This window comes from Melozone crissalis, unplaced genomic scaffold (assembly GCF_028551555.1).
Source record: "Melozone crissalis strain CALT ecotype California unplaced genomic scaffold, PUWL_Pcris_2 ptg000009l_1, whole genome shotgun sequence".
Classification (NCBI taxonomy): Eukaryota; Metazoa; Chordata; class Aves; order Passeriformes; family Passerellidae; genus Melozone; species Melozone crissalis.
The window spans coordinates 3,496,286-3,515,729 of record NW_026535787.1 but is presented as its reverse complement, the minus strand read 5'-3'; the positions used below and the strand labels follow the sequence as shown (position 1 = coordinate 3,515,729).

The 19,444-nt window shown below is 37.6% G+C and overlaps 1 protein-coding gene across 1 annotated transcript in view; it reads right to left on the bottom strand.

Annotated features, from left to right (window-relative positions):
• The window catches only part of EPHA3 (EPH receptor A3), a 172,191-nt gene that overhangs the window by 113,338 nt on the left and 39,409 nt on the right, over window positions 1-19,444 (bottom strand). Inside the window, exon 3 of the mRNA XM_054270246.1 lies at window positions 6,144-6,804. Within this exon, the coding sequence (XP_054126221.1) occupies window positions 6,144-6,738 (595 nt within the window). The 5' untranslated portion in view covers window positions 6,739-6,804. The remainder of the gene's footprint in view (window positions 1-6,143; window positions 6,805-19,444) is intronic.

Genomic DNA, 19,444 nt, shown 5'->3' with positions numbered 1-19,444 from the left:
CTGAGTTAACCCATTTCCCGCCTGATTTCAAATACAAAAATTCAATCTTGAATTATCTAGTCCTGCCATATATTGACACTGTAGTACTGAACAATTTGCAGAGATGTATTACTAAGTTTGCTAAGAACACTCAACAATAAAGTTACATTCAAGCTTCTGATCACTGAATGTTAAAAACTTTACAGCAATATTTATCATCATGTTTTTAAAGACTTCTATCACAATCTTTTTCAAGAAATTAAAAACGGCCAAAAGAACATTTTTCTTACATGTACGTAAGAATGTGCATAGTATTGTATCAAAAACCCCCTCTTTTCCAATAATTTCAGATTTTTTTCTTCAGGATATGTGAAAATGTGTTCAAAAAATCACAACATTGTGCCAAATAAATTTTGCCTTAAAAACTTGCATTTTTCTATCTACTAGCAATAAATTGGAGAATATTTTCCAAATTTGTAACAGTCAGAAAATGTTACATAAAAAGTTGGCTGGGATCTTTAGCAAGTATTGAATGCAACATAATTCTTCTCCCATAAAAATCATCTGGACATCTTCGACATAACTTTTGTAAGAGTTAAATAAATTCTGAGCTAGAAGGTAAATCCTTCGCTGTTGTGCCCTGTTTATGTACGTACAGAATACAAAGTGGATCAAAACAATGAATATTTTAAAAATAAAGTGATTCATAATTTATAGCTGCTGTCATTTTAGTTTACCAGCTTGAAAGACTAAGAGTCCTTTTAAAAAGCATCTCTCCTGTTTTTAAAATCAAAATACAAACCAAAGGAATACAAACACACCTCAAACCTCTGTTAAAAAATTTGAATCTCCAGGTTTTGCAGATTTCACATAAAAGGCAACTTTTTGACAGCTCCATTAATATATTGTATGATCTCCACACGATCAGTGCCTATATTTTATTAAATATAATTACTCCTGTGCAGAGTCTGAGTTAAGGCCACACATTTTTGCAGTCTAACACATTCAAGCCACTCAATTAATTCCAAGAAAAACTTTGCAGTTGCAAAAAGCATTTGTGCCGTCATTCTGTTTTCACCTGCACAAAATTGAGTAGTTCCTCAAGGTATCTTTTTCTCTTTACATGCAAAGTCATATTTTTTTTTCTTACTGATCTAGAAAAGTAAAAATTAGATTTACTTATGCAGAGACAAAATGGTTATTTAAAGCATAGAGGAAAAAAAGGAGTCTGGAGAAATTTGCTTCCTTGATATTAATGATGTTGCACATATTTTTACCACAAGTGCAGCAGTCATTTCACTCAAAGAATTAGGCAATGGATGTGATGGTTCAGATTTAGCAGCCACAGATGGCATTCCTTTCATATCTCCAGAAACTCAGAGAGAGAAATATGATTTAGGAGACGCTCACTGCACAACTTGAAACACTGAAAAATTTAGTGTTAAGGGAAATTTTCTGAAGTCATTTTTGCAATAACCAGGCGCAGTGGGTGAACTTATCCTCTCCCTCCTTTACCCCTCACTCCCTTTTCTCCCATTCAATCCACCTGATTAATAGCTAAAAGTTAAACACATAAGGAGGACCTGTTGGGTTACATTCTTTTTCCTTCTGGCTTTGTTATAGAAAATGTATCAGTCACTCATGATTAAAACTTACAACTACATTACATAGCATTACATAGGAAATTTACAGTTCAGATTTACTCAATTCCAGCAACTAAAATTTAGAACTATACCTTGAAACAACACCATGCAGAAAATGTTATTCTCTGCTTTTTGGGTCATTCTGTTCAGGCCTGCCAATTTAAATTTCTCATTAATTAAACAGAGCCAGAAAATTTGGTTTTGGTATAGAGGGTCACCTGTTGGAAGCCTTCAAAAGAGGATTCAAGCTCATAGTCCCATATGGATAAACAATTGCCCACTGCAGGCTTGCTAATTAAATATACTGCAATGAAAAATAACATTTTTCATGTCCAACTGGTCTTCCTGAAGTGCATGAAACCAACAGAATAGACACATTCAGGATGGAAAAGATTTAGTAGTCCAAACCTGCCAGTGCAGGATTTCCTTTATCATCTGGTTCCTGCAATTTTTTAAAAAACAACTCCTGAAATGAGGCTTCCATTATTTCCCTGAGGAGCCTTCCAGATCATTACAGAACTACAGATAGTTTTTCTGCCATTTATCTTACATTTTCCCATTTATTTTGGTATCAATACCCCAACTAACCAACATGCAGAGTGTGAGATCTATTTCTTCTATAGTGTTCAAAATAAAACTGAGTCAAGTTTTCCACGTACAGATCCCTCACTGGGCAGGTGATGTGAATGCCCCTTTTTTTAACTCAAATCTCTGGGCTGTTCCAAACTCTAAGCCACTGTCTAATCTGCTGCTGCACTTGAAACTTCAGTAGTGCACACAAGACTCGTTGCCTTTTTCATAAAAACCACATTGTTTACTTTGAATATGTACAGAGGCAGTCAAAAAATATGAGGTACAGAGCAACCAGTCTGTCCTTTAAAAAAGAAGGCACCAGTAGAGGGGAAAAGCTCAGACAAGAGGTATTAGAGACATTAGACATGAAAGAGATCTTGAAATTTGTTCATATGGAAGCTGAAAGGGAGCAGTTATTTCTTCACTACACAGGGACATGGGAAACCTTATCCCAGTGACTCTAAAAGAGAAGGGTTAAACACAGCAAGAAGTTATGGTCTCCACACAAGGCAAGATATGGCATTCATTGCCACAAAAATTAAGAGATTAAAAATATGAGTCAAAATATAGACAAATTACCAAGAGACTGGTCACTGACTCTTATTGTACATCGTCTTTCTTACAAAATGTGTCTTAAATCTTCAAAGGTCAGCAGTAGATTGGCAGAAGCTTTGCCCAGGAAAGTAGCACATGTAAGAAATTATATAATTTCTTACACTTTCCCTTAGTTTCCTTAGGAGGATGCCACTAGTCACTGTCAGAGCAAGAATAGTAAGACAGATCTAATCTGATCTACTCTGCCTCTTTGATGGGGAACAAATTGAAAAGATGATTTTTCCTTGTTGACTGAGGATCAGGATGGAGATTATTAGAAAGCATTAAGTTAAGTGTCTAGTTCCCTCCAATTGGGGTTTTTTCCCCCCTAATTAAAACACACTAATTCTAAAAGAGAAGATGCCAGGAAAATGTAGTTTGGTCAAAGTGACAGGAAAATACAATTTATAAAATATATTGTGAGGAAGAAAGTCCGTTCAACCGTGTAATATTTAAATAAGATTAACTAGAGAGGATCCTTGTGATGCTAAAAACCTGTAATAACAAACAGCCTACAGTGTATGATATATACCATTTTAATTAACTAATAAATGTATTAATTAAGGTGAAAAATGGGTATGAAAGGGTGCTTTTTCCAACTTGCTCCCCAACACATCTTACTTTACACCAGACAAACTCTAATTCTTCCAAAACACCGAACAGGTGCACAAGCCTTTGCTAGAGGAGGAATTAAATATTAAGCTGTTAACCTCAAGTGTATCATTTTTGGGAAATCTTTGCTCTACAAACACACAATAAGGAGGACAAGGATGGTCACAGTGAAATTCTTTTGCTGACTGACAGGTAGGGATGTTGCTGCTGTACAGGAAAAATCACTCAACAGGATCCAGAGCAGAACAATATTCCACCCAGAAAGAACCCATCAGCTGAGCTGGCTTTTCATAGCTTACCCATAAATGTGTTATAAAAATGTGCACTAATAAGAAAAACTGGTCTGAGTTTATGTTGACTTTTCCTGGTTATGCAGAGAAAAGAAAGCAGTTAAGGAAATTGGTGACATTTTTGTTATTTGGGAGGCCATGACTGTGTCTAATTTTCCAAGTACAAAGAAAAGCTGTTCTGAATGGAATTTAAATAGGCTCATCTTACACCATTAAGGTCCTTCATTTTAGTTCTCAGTGATAATCTCCTGCTAATGCAAAATGACATTGTTTATGAAACCTGCATTATGGAAACAAACAAAATCAGAAACAGTCTGAACACAGGATCAAGAAGCGATTTCTTAAGATCTTGAGCTTGACAAGCTCTTAAATGTTTTCAGCCACGGGGAAGACAATAACTTCTACTACTAATTATTGCTTCAAATTTCAACTAAAACTTATTTTTCCTAAGTTATGTCTTCATTCCAGCCCATGCCTGTAACAACATTCTGGGGTTACATTACCACAATCCTGATTCTACTGCCCTTTCAATGACAAAAAAACCAAAACAAAAAATCCCAAACAAACACAAAAATCCTTAAACAAACACAAAAATCTTTAAACACCCTAAAAGATGGAGCAAGAGAAAAAGAGAAGAAAAAGAAAAGGAAAAATGCAGGAGCAGCCTTGATCCTGATGTCAAAGCTGAACAGTTTTTTTGAGTTTTCCAACTCCTGCTGCGCCACCAATGTCAACAAATGTGAGGTTTTGAGTTCCTGCTTTTAAAGAGCCACTTCAATCACAGCACACTGAAAGGGTCTGATCAATATTACTTCCAATAAAGGTTAGTAGAACATTCTATGTTAAAACAGAATAAACCAGAAGGACCTGTTGCTATTGTTAATGGTTTCATCATATAAAACACCCTTGATCAACAGTGAGTGAGAAAGAAAAAAAACAAACCAGAAAAATATATTCATTCTATGGTCTGATTTTCTCTGCAGAACTTAGTAGGAGCTGCTTTGCCTGTCTCAAGCATTTGAGAACTTGTTTTTAATAAAAGTTTAGTTTCATTTATTTAGCTTTACTTTTGCTCAGTTGTAGTGTCTCTGTGCTCACGTGTGACTGAAACTCTAAACCAACAGCTTCCAACCATTTACAGAACACAGGCTCTGCAGCAAGCAAGAATATACACAGTGGATAAAAGATTCACTCATGTTTTAGCATTTGTAAGTGCAGCTGTAGGAGGCCCTGGAGAAAGGATTCTGAACAATAAAATATCCTCCCCTGAATTCAGCTCTTAACAGAAGAGCTTACTTTGTTTTTTATAAATAACAGTATCTAACCCCAGAAAAGCATCCTTGGACCTGGCTACTCAATTTATTCAAGACCAAAAGATTATTTAAAATCTACCTTAAAGAAAAATCAAAGGAAGAATACTCTTACCCCTTCCCCCAGATGTCCACCTGTCATTTTCTGAGAAAAAGTGATGGCTTTGGTTTGTTGGGTTCTCAGTAACTCCCCAGGACTTGATTGATATATGCATTGCTGTAGGACTAATTAAAAAGGAGTAGGCACTGTCCCAGCCAGGCTCAGAATACTTTAAATTTTCTGTTCTACACATACACACACCCCACAGTAAACATTTCAGCTATTCTGCTTCCAACCATGTGATTTCCAGACATTAATGTTTAATTTTTACTTGTATATTTAACAGAAAACCCTTTGCCACAGCCAGCACCCTTCGAGGCACACTGTGAAAAGACTGAATCAGCACAAAGCTTCAAAATGTAATTTTATAAAAAGAATAAAAATATTAGCTACTATCATCTTGCTTGATACTAAAATTAGTAAATACAACATGCATTTCTCTAAGATTTCTAAGAAGGATCATTTCTGTAAAAAATCCAAATCCCCAGTGTACTCTTGTTCTTGGGAGCATTCACATAACCACAGTTAGCAGAAACCAAAAGTTTGGAGAAGATAGAGTTAAAATACGTGAGTATTTATGAATAAACTTGAACTATTAATCTTCCAAATGTATCTGCATTTAATATTTATGCTACAGGAGCAATACCATATCTTTTTTACCAACCAATTCCAATTAATCAACACAGCTCATTGGCAGAAATCATATGTCAAGACACAAAGTATAAAGACAAGAAGACACTGAAAAAAAATCACTTTTTTGACACAAACATTTAAGAAAATGGAAGAAGGTCCAAAAGTGGTAAGAGAGGCTAGATTTGCTGCACAATGTGCTACTAAAAATCAGCTGTTGACTCTTACCAAATACTTTTAGCAGATTACGTTATTAACACAGCTTGACCAAACCCCATTTGCACAGCAATTTTCCCACCTAACTGACTGATATTTCTGCAGGGATTCAGAACCTGGAGAAAAGGAGCACAGCACAGGGAGCAGGGGGAGCCCCAGCTCAGAGCAGAGCTACGGGCACGCAGGGCACGGTTACCTTGGCAGGCAAAGCCTCTCTCCTCGTAGCCAGCGTTGCACAAGCACTTCCCGATGGGCACCAGCCACTCTCCCTCCGTGCTGCAGTACATCTTGGGGGGCTCCTCCTCCTTGGAGTGGTTGACACAGGAGCCCCTCACCTCCACCAGCGACTGGGAGTCCATGGGCACCGTGTCTGGGAACATGGCCAGGTTCTTGACGGTGAAAGGGCACTTCTTGAAGTAGACCCGCACCGACACTAAGGCAACGCAGGCGCCCACGTCCTGGAAAGCCAGGTAGAAGCCCTTCCTGCTGATGGGCCCCACCTCACGGATCTCCGTGTTCAGCTTGAGGATTCGGTCGCCCAGGTCCATCTGGGTGAAGCTCTCGTCGGCCGCGATGGTGTCGATCTTTGTAAACTGGTGCTCCTTGAACTTGACCGAGTGGTCGTCGTCAGACTCCATGTAATAAAGGTTGAAGGTCTCTTTGCAGGTGCCCAGCACCAGGGGGATGCTGTTGCAGTCCCTCAGGGTGAACTTGAGCTCCACGTAGATCTTCTGAGCCGAGTTGCGCGGGATCCAGTTCGTCCGCAGCCAGTTGTTCTGGCTGTGATCCATGACATTGCACACTTGGTAAGTCCTGATCGGAGTGTAATGCTCGTCAACACCGCTGATCTCTTCCCACTGGATTAACAAAATAAAAAGAAAATAATGTTTTAAGATCAATTATTATACCAACAAAAATAATGTTTAGACCAAAAGCTGTGAAAAAGCAAAAATAACTTTGCTTGGGCATATCTATAAAATAAACAGTAAGGTCTGGTTCAACCTTCTCTTACATTTTTCTAAATAAAAACTAAAAACATCTTAAATGATCACAGAATTCCCCATTAATAAGTCAGTTTTTACCTAGTTACTTCAAGGTGGATGAGCTGTTTTGCATTACTAAAAACCTGTGATTTCCTTAACAATAAGCAGTGCTGTCCTTTCACCCACAATTCCATGCCTTTACAACAACTACACTCACCTCAGATGGAGGAGATCCTCAAGGACAACACACACTTGCACTGTTAGAACCAGCTTTATTTCCAAGATTAAACAAAAGCCAAAGGCTCCAACTGAAATTCCATATAGTCGCAAAAAAATGTTACATTTTTACATCTATTCAAAGCATGACAATTGATTTTCCTTGGGATAAATGTACTCTGGACAAACAATAACTCTGGAAACTGGGTTGAGCTGGACTAAGAATTACAACCCATTTGCCATATCTTGATTAGTTGGTTCTTCTGTGGACTACATAGGCTGTGACATTGGAACAATTTTGGAAGAACACAAGGTCATGATTTGTCTTTACAGCAGTCCTCAGCTGACAAACTCTCTTGACCCAAAACATGACGGAAGGGGTTTCCTACTTGAGAATTACTCACATACCAGTCCTACCTGGTTTCCAAAGTCACACTTAAGAAAGAGGAATATTTATCACTCACAAGAAAAAATAAAAAAAACCCCTCACAACATAAACTGGAGAATCAATGTGAGAAGTCACTGCCACTCTTGAGGAGCAGAGACAAAGAAGAATTTCTACCAGAAAAACATCTTCCCTCAAAAATCAAGTCATTTCAACTTTCTATTTAAGATCTCAGTCTGATAATTACTTGTTTTATATAAGCACCTTTTGTTACAGGACTTTACTGTAATGCAGACAGTAGGAGAGGAAAGAACTATTCCCACTACAGAGACAAAAACCATGGTGCAGAAGTGCTTACAGTTTCTTGTGTTTACAATGCATGTATGTCACACACATATACAAAGGAAGGGAAAAAAAACATGGACATATCAGAGTAGCATCTGAGAGTTCTCAGTCTCAACACACTAATTTAAGGAAGTTTTGATCTGACTAAGAGCTGGTCTGCACAATGAAATTGTCCACACAGCACTGAAGATGTGATTTTAAACCATGTCATTAAACCAGCAGATAAAAGCAGTGTAAATACTCTTTCCTTTAATTGAAACCAAGTTTACTGCAATTCACTTTACAGACCTGACTATACACAAGTTTTATCTCTTCCTGACTAGTTCAACAGAGTTTAAAACACAATCTTGGATGTGTCTACAGCAGCTGATATGCTGCAGCATGCCACAGCAGAATCTATTTCCAAAAAGAGCCAGCAGCGCAGGGACTTTTTAAATCAAAATTACCACACTGGAGCCCATGGCCACTTGAGAGCTTGGCACCAGCCACACAAGGATGAGCTGCTGCCTGTAGAAGAGGCAGCTGGACCCTGGCTCCCAGCCTCTGCCAGCTTCCCAAAAGCGAGCGAAGGACCCTCCTCTGACAGATGTCCTTGCACAAGCACAGGCCCTGAGCCAGCGATGCAACCCTGCCTCAAAGAGCCATAATTGCCTCCAGTGAAGCTGGATGCACTGATTTATCTGCAGCTCTTACCTGGACAAATAGATACTGAGTAACAACACCTGGATGAAACTAGATAGGATTATATAATGAAAACAAATTTTAGAGACATTTTAAGAAGCTCGCACTGATTCAGAAGTCATTCAGTGGTTATCATTTCCATATAATTTCTAATCAGTTCTATTTAAAATGTCCAGAGAGAGATAGAGCCAAAACCAGGAACTGGCACAGTTTAAAACATCTCCTCAGGAAGATGTTAGTTTTCTGAACAAGACTCATGATAAATTTTTTGTCAGAAGCTTCTTATCCAACAGACTTTTGAATGTAGATACAGGACTTGCATAACAAAGGTAGTATCACTACTATGTTCTTCATCCAGAAGTTTCAATTAATAATTTAATGCAATTATAATTTCAGTAATTTTCAATGAAGATCAAATTGCCTGGAAGTCTGTGTTAGTCCACTTACATTAACAACAAAATTTTAGATTGATCACTTAAATGCTGAAGCATTGCTGAAGGGAAATGTCACTCTCTCAGTGCTAATTTGACTAAAATACTTTAACAGTTATAAAATTGTGGAGATTGCAGCTATTTCATTAGAAAAAGATTAAATAACTCACCAAAACTACAGGAAGAGCATTCAAATCCCAACATGTACATTTGGGAATTCAATAATTATCATTATCTAAGTAAAAAGCAAAGAGTACATTTGCATTGCTCATACATTGCAACTGTTCCCATTAAACCTCTGTATTGCCATTTAAAGGGATCTTAATGGTAAACAGATAATCAAGGACATTGAGGGTTTTTTACTAAGTAAGGTTTCTCAAATGCCTGTATTCCCATTTATTTTAATTTTATTTTGGTACCTCCCATGTCCGTCTGTTTTATTATTTTCCCTGCTTAATTTCACCCCTGGAATAGGAATTTATCTCTATTTATTTTTTAAATTTTTTTAAAAGAAGTTTTGTAACTATTATAACTTTACAGAGCAAGTTGAACACATGAATTGCAAGTACCAAAATTGCTAGAGAGGAAATTAATAGGCAAGTCCTAAATTCTGGAATGATGAAATGACGGGACTATCCTCCTCCAAGCCCAATAGGAATGATAAATTCAAAAGTTTTTAGGAAGATGTTTATAAAAGAGTGTCAGTGACTCTGAGAGAATGACGGGGCCACAATTTCTGAATTCATATTATTACACAGTATTTATGTCATATTCCCCTGATGCCTTCAGGCACTTTCAATACTTTTGAAGCATTTCCAGAAGTGCCATAGCACCACTCCCTTCCCAGCATGTAATCTGGCTTTTGGAAAATGTTCTTTTGTTTGCTTTTCACTATTTGAAATCTTATTTGGATACTGTTAATGACAGGAAACAAGAGATTGCTTTCAGTGGTGGAGAGAAACCTCCAGATCTCCAGTGAGAGGGTCTAACTCATGTCTCTGAGTGACAAAGTTGAGCCAAAAAGAATTTTCTTCTCCAAGATCTGGCACTGTGCTGGACTTAAGACTTTGGTTTATTTATTGCAATTTCTTTGCAAAAGGAAATGCAATGTCTTTGCAAAGGGAAATGCACAGAAATGAATGTAGGACGTTTCTAGGATGTCATAAGCAGCCTCAATGAAAAGCTCCCTCTCAATGTGGGAATCTAGGACATGAGTGATTTCAATTCTTGCATCCTGCCTGTGACATCACTTGTTGTGTCTTTTTATTCATCCTAATTTTAAAAAAAATCTGAATTACAATAAGAAACAGAGGGATATTTTGTGATTTACAATACAACATATGTGCAACTGGGTGATTGCAAAAAAAACCCCCATTTTTCAGTCAGCATCACATTGCTATAAAACTCTTTAACTACAAAGTATAAAATTCCAAATTGAGATGAGCATTAGAATAATTCAAGTCTAAATTAAAAAAAAAAGAACCTCCCCACATGCTGTTTAAAAGCTTAACAAAATAGTAGCAGGATGCAAGAGCTCTGAAAGGTTGCTATTAACAAAAACCCTGTGATGACCATATTATAGGAGAATGCATTCCAGGGCAGCTCATCAGTATGGAAACTTTCCTGATAACATCACCAAAGATGCTGATTCAAGGCCAATAAATACCAACCAACTGAGATCAGAGGACAGAGAATGATCTGATTTGGGATTTTAAGAAACTTTAAAAGTACCATGGAATTTTTTTTTCTGCATTTGACATTCAAAAATCAATGAAATTACCTCAGGCCACTGGCTCTAGCCAGAGGTTTTTAGTTTTTTCTAAGTGGTAAATGGAAGAATAAATTGCATTGCAAGAGTTTTCTGATTAAGTTGTACACACAATGAAATTATAATTTCCATCACATAAACCTTCATAAGACAGAGACTGTGGGTACACTCATAGCTTCAACCTAAAACTTGGTTTCTTCATAGCTAAGCAAAAGAGTTTCAGAATTGCAACCAAGACAAAATATTAATATCTTGTCTGTTGAGTGCTCAGGTGACATGAGAAGCTCATTTAGAGTACCCAGATACTAAACTTCCCCAAGAAAAACTGAAGTTTAGCATTTTACCATACACCTAGCCCCAAATTTATCCCAATTATCCAAGCCAGTCAGACCTGTGTTCCATACAGTTATGCTTCTGAACTTCTAAAGAAATCTGAAATAAAATAAAAATTACAATAAGTAACTGTCCTACAGAATATAAGCACACATAAACAATAGTGAGAAAGGATGAGTGCATACCTTATCATGGGACTACTCAAGTAATAATCAAACCAAATTGCAGAAAGATGAGGAAGACCATCTTCTCTCCCCCATCTCTAATTGGCAGACAGAAGAGTACTTCATCATCACATTTGTAAGGACAGCTGATTCTCACCCATCAGCAAGCAAAACCTCTTAATCACAGTGAGGTAAAAAGGTCACCACAAGGAGGAAAACATCTGACTTCCTAACAGACATCTGAATCCAGCATTCAAACACCCCTTCAGAGCTTGGACAAGAAAAGCATTTACAGCTTCATTTTTTTTTTCCTAAGTTATATATCTCCTGGAGAAGCAGGTTTCAATATTATTTATCTCACAGGTTAAGCAGATTTTCTGGCAAGTTCTCAAACCAACAGTCCCTATAGCTCAAAACTGTATTGAACAATAATTTTTATAAAAGGACCTTTCTCCACAAGCATTGAATAAATAGGTAAGATTCAGTCTCTAAGTGTGGCTGTTCCAGAGATGGAAATTTATCCAAGACAGATATCACACAAAGCTGTGGATGTGGCAGTCTGAAGTGAAAAAAGTGTCTTCAAGGAATTATTTCACACAATGTTAGACATGACATTTAGCTCATAACAATCAGCTCCTGTAAATTTTCAATACTAACACATATAAACAGTATCAGGCTGTCCAGCACCATCCTCTGCTTTACCTAAAGCACCACCCAGCAACAAAAACTGGATCTGGCCACCCACACAGGCAGTGATTACAAAGAAATAATCAGGACACAGTCAATCAAAAGTGGGAAGAATCCACTTCTCCAAAGTGTTTGCTGGCTAGCTAAACAGGAATATATCCCTCACCCACATTTATGCCTCAGTTTTCTAAGAAATAAATTAGGAACAAATTAACAATGGGGCGATAATTTCGTTACTATTTTAGCTATTTCTGGAACCATAACAATGATGCCTGCATGGAAAAAAAAAATCAAATAATAAGCAAATACTTTCAAAAGCATCAGCAAGCAGGATTTTTTAAAAATGAAACCATTACTTAAATGGGAAAACAACACCACAACAGAGAAATTGGAAAACATCTGTGGCACAAGAACACTTAAAAATTCACATTTGAAAAACCCCTGCAGTTTCTTGTTTTGGATTTGCCAGCAAAACACATAAACAAAAAAAATATTTACATCAAAACGCACAAAACAGGTGCATAATATAGCCTTTCCCTGCTAGCCAGTCTTTCAGAACAATGTATTTTTACACAATGGCATTTCCTAGAGAAATCCCAAACCACCCCACATTCTCCTATTGTCATTGACACAACACTCAATGGAAGTGAAATTCAGTAGTGTTGTGCTGAATGTAACTGTAAAAAGCACCAGCTGGCTGTATTAGAAATGGCAACCTTCCAGGTCTCAAATGTCTTATTTATATACAATGGAATCCTTCCAGCTGTTTAATATTTAGGGCTAATAAATATAATTGGCAGTACTACTGCACAAGGGCAAGGAACACAAATCCATATAAAACTACTTCCCAACAGAAAATCTCATTTGTTCTTAGATGATTAAACCAAAGAGGGATACAGAGTTCTGAGCAAATTTTACATAGCAGACTTTTTTTCCCCCTTTAATCCAAATAATATTTGCTTGTTTTCAAAGCGCAAAACTGAACAGAAAAAAAAAAAGGCAAACCAGGCATCCTTACTCCAGCTGCTCCTGGAGCAAAGTGTCCTTCAACCAGTGCCTTACACAGGGCATAAATAAGTAAACTGGCAATGCAGAAAGACAAGAAACAGCAATGTTGGATCCAGAAAACAGTCACACCACACCAACCAGTCCAGAGGTGAGACTTATTCCCAATTTTGTGCAGGAAAATTTTACCCCTCTTGCAGGAGCAGATTAACCCCATAGTGAGCAGGAGGTGAGCAGAACACAGCCAAGAAAGGAAATGGAAGAGTTGTATGCTGTAAAGTTTGTGTCCCTATTTCCAGCTTTGCAGCAGATTTGACGGTGGCAAAGCCACCCCAGCGTGGTGTCACCCCAAAGTGACACTGCAAAGGTTCCTGCTGAGTGGAGCAGTCTCCCTCAAGCTCCAGAGGATCTCCAATTCCAAGGAGCTGGAATTTTGCACAGCCATGTTCACATGAAAACTGAGGAAAAGCCCCAGGATCTCTGGCCTCCAACACAATAAAAGCTTTAAGATCTCAACACTGGATGTAATCCTGCACATAAAGGCAAGAACTGTGACTCTGCCCCTTCTGAAAGACCTTGATTCCACAGAAATCTTCAACTCCCTGGCACAACCCAGATGGGGAGCTAATCTAGAAATGGAAACCTTTAATTTGGGTGAGTGACACATACCTAATGCTTCATAGGTCCATGTGAGGCAACAATTTAATCTGAAACTCAAACAACTTCCATGACAGCTGGAGCCCACAATCAATCCCATAGAAGGCTGCTCAGAGTAATTACCATAATTTAAAGGTATTTGGGTTATTTTGGTTTTAACTTTGTTCATATGGCAATGCTCTTTTTATATCCTTTATAAAGGATATATTATCCTTATCCTTTATATATGTTCTCTTTATCTCTATTTATATCTTTTCAGCTGGGCAATTACACATCCACATATCTCCATGTTTCCATCTTTAGAATAATTTCTTAATAACTACTTGAGGAGACTTCCTTTTCATTCATGAGTTTATCCTTTCATTGAAAATTGCATTCTTCAGTAGAGGCATTTAAATTATACTATGATATTCTTCTATGTTGTCAATAAAATACATTTTTCCTTCTGAAGTTACCTCTTTATTCCTGTAGAAGGCAACACACCTTAAAGAAAATAGCATCTGAAATCCTGTCTCAGCCATCATATCTCCCCTTTAATGAGCACAAGCCAAAAATAGTTATGAATATAACTGAAAAGCATAATATTCATATTGTTTCCTCCAATCCCTTGCTTGGGAAGTACTGCAAAAAAAGGCAATAAATTAAAATAGCACATGTACTATTTTTTAAACATAGCTATTCATATAGGGTCTTGAAAATTAAACACATGCTAAAATCAGACAAGAGTCATTATGCTTAAAAGGCTAAGTTAAAAATACCTCCAAAAAGGTAATTATTCTTTTGTCAACTGCTGAGTCAAAAGAGAGATGGTAATTATTATATTTTTACTGTAACTCTATGGAAATTAATTTCTTCACCATACATTTAGGAAAAGTTAGTTCTGTGCACATATTTCCAGTTATTCTAATTGAAAAATATGCTTAATACAGGAACTCATTTTTCATTGACATTTCATATTTTCTAAAGATAAATTTGTTTCAGCTGAACAAGAAGAAAGTAATTAGACTGGGAATTCTGGGGATAGTCCAGATATCTTCTCAACCTCTGGCTGAGACACTCTTGATTTCTCAAGGCTCTAAAACATTATTAAACAATTATTTTTCCTGTGTCAGGCTAGGGATGAGAGAAGAACTCATGCCCAATTTGATATGAGATGAATAAACAGAAGTAACTCAACCAGGATTTTAACCAAAGACTCTTGAGAAGCAATGGCATTAGCTGATGTTCACAGTTCTATAGTGTAGCAGCAAATTGGAGATAGACCGTTTTCTAAAAATTCTGCTTGTTACTTGATAAATTGTCCACACTGGGAACTACAAAATAGCATGCCACAAAAATATGTAGTTTTACCTGTAGAAACAAAACAAAACAAAAAAAAAAAAAAAAAAAAAAGAAAAAAAACCTCAAAGTCAACCAACCATAAAAAACCCCCAAAAGTTAATCATACTTTAACAGCTTACGGGTGCATTCAAATCCAATCTTGGGTAAACAGAAGCTCATTAGACAAAACAGCTGACAAATACACAAACAAATACTTGGAAAAAAAAAATCTGGTCACAGGTCATTGAAAGCCCAAGGAAGAGCCAAATGTCTCTAGGAATAGGACACATCCAATACTAAAAGGTATTGTCATGTTTTAGAGTAGGCTCACAAAGAACTTCAAATTCAAAGGTCATTAAATAGAGATATTTGTGTACTTGCTCTGTGGGAGGTTGAGAGACATCAACAGGAACAGAAACTCCTGAGCTATAATCCTACTCACCAAATTCTTCCATTAGGCCTTGCATGTAAATATGAGGCTTAAATTTCATTTTCTAGCTTACAGTGGAGCACAAAATGCTTCCAGAAATGCACTACAGTAATTATCAGTGGCACCAATACCTTACTGCAGAGATTAAGCATGGTTCAGAGAATTACCCTAAAGATGAAGAGTGTTCATTAGGTATAATGCCAAAAATAGTTCCATATATTACTTTTATTTCCTCAAGCTTCATTTCTTTGTCATAATGTTGGATATGAACACACTCAATAGTACTGCACTGCAAGTTTGGTATTCAAACACTCAAAATTGCCTCACTTCTAGGTCCTGCTGTTAGAAAATAAAGTTAAGTTTTCACTGCTCTCAGTAAGACACTGATTGCCTGCACGTGAAAAGCTCAAAATGAAAACAACTGCACAGGAGAGAGGTTTGTTATTTTTTAACACAAAACACACTAAATATAAATGGAAGTCTGCTGGGAATGTGCATCAATAAATGCGTGTTTGACTCGGTTCTCTGCATTTGGGACTGCAGAGAGGAAAAAAAAAAATCAGACAAAGATTTCAGTGTTTTATTTATTTTGGTGGATTTTTGTGCTCCAGAGGTGAAAGTTTACTCAGAACCAGAATACAATGAGCCCCTGTATTTGCCATCCAGGTAGCCTTGCAGAAGTAATCACATGGCCTTCCAGGATGTCCTGAAGACCTCCAGAGGAACGGGTGAATCACAACCCAAAGGAGGACAGACAAACCAACCTTCCCCCTATCTCTGGTCTTTTCCTGCCCCAAGGTCATGGACTGTGTCAAATGATTTATGTTTCTGATAAAGACTAAATTGCAAGGCTCTGAGATAAGGCCATCACAGCCTCTCTGGGTGAGTTAAGTCTTTGAAGTCCCATAAACCAGAGATAAAAATTACATTTTAATATACTTGGTTAGTCAAGCTACCACACGTATGCAACACTCTTTCAGAACTTCAGCTTCAGTCCCTTGCTTCCCAGGGTCCCACTGAACACGTTGTGAGAGTGAAAATCAAAACCCACAAAGAACCTGAGCTGTCAGGAATCCCTTCCATTGCTGGCATCAGAATTCTCCCCTAGAAGATGGATGGGACCTAGTGAGAAAACCAGGACATGAAAACACTTGGAATGTGCTTCAAGCCACAGGAAACAGGAAAAATCGAGTATCACTGCTGATTTATAACCCATGAAACACAGGCAGGAACACAGATTTACTGATAGGCAATGAAGTCCAGAAGTGCATTTCAGAGTTGTTTCATATTCACATGTCCCAGAGCCAACATCCCAACTGGGAATGTTTTGGGAAATGAGAACTCCAGCTTGAACTGAACCCACATGCCACTTAGAGCAGCAGAAAAAGAGATGGAGAACATAGGAAGCTGATAACCATAACAAGAGAAGTTCTATTTTTCAAGTGATACTGAGTGAAATATTGCTGATGAACCACAGTGGTGCTGCATCCAAAAGCAAAGGAGTCATGCAAACAAATAAACCATCAAATAAACATTATCTTTGACTACACCAAGCCTCATATTCCATATACCAAAATTTCAAGTGTAAAGACTCAATTGTTTTCATGAAAACAGCAATTTGTGCCCCAAGCATACCAAAATTTGTTTATCCATTTCAATTGTCAGGAAAAAAACAAGAAAAATCAAACTAAAAACCCAAAACATACCTTTGAACACAAAGGAATATTTTATGCAGGTGATGTTAAACACACACTTTATACCTGGGAGTTTCATAATTTATGCATTAAACATTCTGGAATATTCCAATCTGCTAATTTTAGATGCAATATTATTTTCTAGTAAATGAGAAATTGTGTTTACTGTAATCACACTGCACTTATTTCACCCCATAAATAAGAACACTTCCAATAGAAAAATAATTTTGTTGCCATTATTGGTAAGACTGTTATTTACTTAAATTGAGTACAAAAAGTCAGTGAAAAAGCTGCAAAATAATTTTTCACAAGCCTAAATATAATTTAAACACATTTAACATTTCATTCACTATATACAGAGATTTTGGAAAGAAAATAATAAAATACTATTTATATGCTTACTGATACCACAGTTTTAGAAGAAATTGCTTAGACTTAGAACTTCTGCTAAACATAATTACGTGGGCAGAGAGTCCAAGAAGTTAAAAATATAAGAACTCTTTTTTTAAAAATAGTAAGGCATAACTTTCTGTTATAAAGGCCATATTCTATATACCACATATATTTATTTTGTATTGTAATTTCTGTCTTTAATTAAAGCATTTTTGACCTCTATAAAAATGATAAATTGTTTGTATTACTCTGTCTGGGACATTTTGGATACAATTGTATTTCTCAAGATGGTCTAATACAATGTTATAAAGCATAAATTAAAATTCACTGCCCTTAAGAAATAACCACTGTCTGGGTAAGGCAAAGTAAAACAACACAAATAAAATACCTGGCTAAAATACACTCTCTCTCTGATGTTTTTTTCCTGTGAAGAGTATAGAAATGTGCATCTGACCTCTAAGCGCCACATGGAAAACTGAACTTGCACAGTAAGGGAAGTCATGGCCCTACACAGCTTAACTGCTGATTCTGCTCAGTCCTGTTCCTAAAGTGCCCATTCTGGGAGCTGATATGAGGAAAAATCTGTCTACATGTCAACCTAGCAAAAACACACCAAAAACAGAACACAGGGAAACAAACCAACCAAACAGCCTTAAATAAAGACACAGAAATGGCTGCTATGATCAACAATCACAAAGTGTTAATTCCAGTTCCTAGGCTGGGACAGGAAGAGAGGGCTGGAGAGTAGAGAAATCCTGAGGAATCAGCCTCCATTCCTGTGAAAATAATTGAAAAAGCAATCCTAGGAATCACTTCCAAGCATACAAAGGACAAGGAAACCATCAGGAGGAATCAGCAGAGTTTCACCACTTTCTCCCATAACAAGCTGACAGAGAATCTGAGAAAACACAGTTGAGCAGACAGGGAGGTGAACTGAAACTGAATAGCCAAGTTTAGGAGGTTGGGATCACAAGGTCTGTATGGAGACACCCCAAGAGTCTAATCCTGTTCAACATCTTCATCAATGGTCTGGGTGATGGGGTTGAGAGCACCCTCAGCAGTTTGCTGGTGACACAAAATTCGGAAGAGCCAGAGGGTCATGCTGCTACTCAGGGGACATTGACAGGCTGGAGAGATGGGCTCAGAGGAACTGCAAAAGGTTCAGCGAGGGAAATGCCAAGTTCTGAAGCATAGGAGGAACAAAATACTCACAACTTTCCCTTGGCAAAACTGGATTCCTTTGCCACATCATTAGCTCACCATGACCCAAACAGAAGATGTGCACTTTGGTAGAGACATCTAGAGACATAAAACTGCTTTCTAGACTGTTTCCCCTCTGTCCTGAGGTGACTTTATGATGCTGAGTTGTATCCCCACTCATCTGTTTAGCCCAGAAATAAGTTTTGCACCTTTAAGATTGGTTCTGAGAGTGAAGGTAGCGAGAAGAAGTGCGGAGTTTGTTTTCACAAACTGCACTCACTCCTCCCCGTTGCTGCGCTGTCTGCAGCATGGACAGACAGCAGGACAGAGGTCTCCTTTGCTTTTAGTTAGTTTTTAGCTAGCTGAGGCAGAGAATTTCACTGGACTGTGGTTTTTCATTTCCTTGGAACTGATCAGTCCTGCTCTGGACTGAAAACCCAGAAAAACACCGGGAGCTCACCCCCGAGGCCCAGCAGGCCAGGCCTAGGCCATGGCATTTGCAGCACCAGAGGGACTGATAACAAACTGAGCCAACTACAGCCCACAAAGGGGACTTGCTGAGTTTGCCATCTCTCCAGAACAGTGAGAGGTTTTCCTGTTTAATATCATTTTTTATGCTTGTGAATGAATTGCTTGTTAAACAGTTTTTTCTACCTTTCTCCAAGGAAATATTTTCCTGTACCAGCTGGCGGAGAGGCCGCTTGAATTTGCGTTCTAGAGGAACCCCTTTAGAGGTTTTGTCCCAAATTTGCCCTAAACCAGGACACCCTCCCAGGATGGTAACACTTAATACACTGCAGCAAGG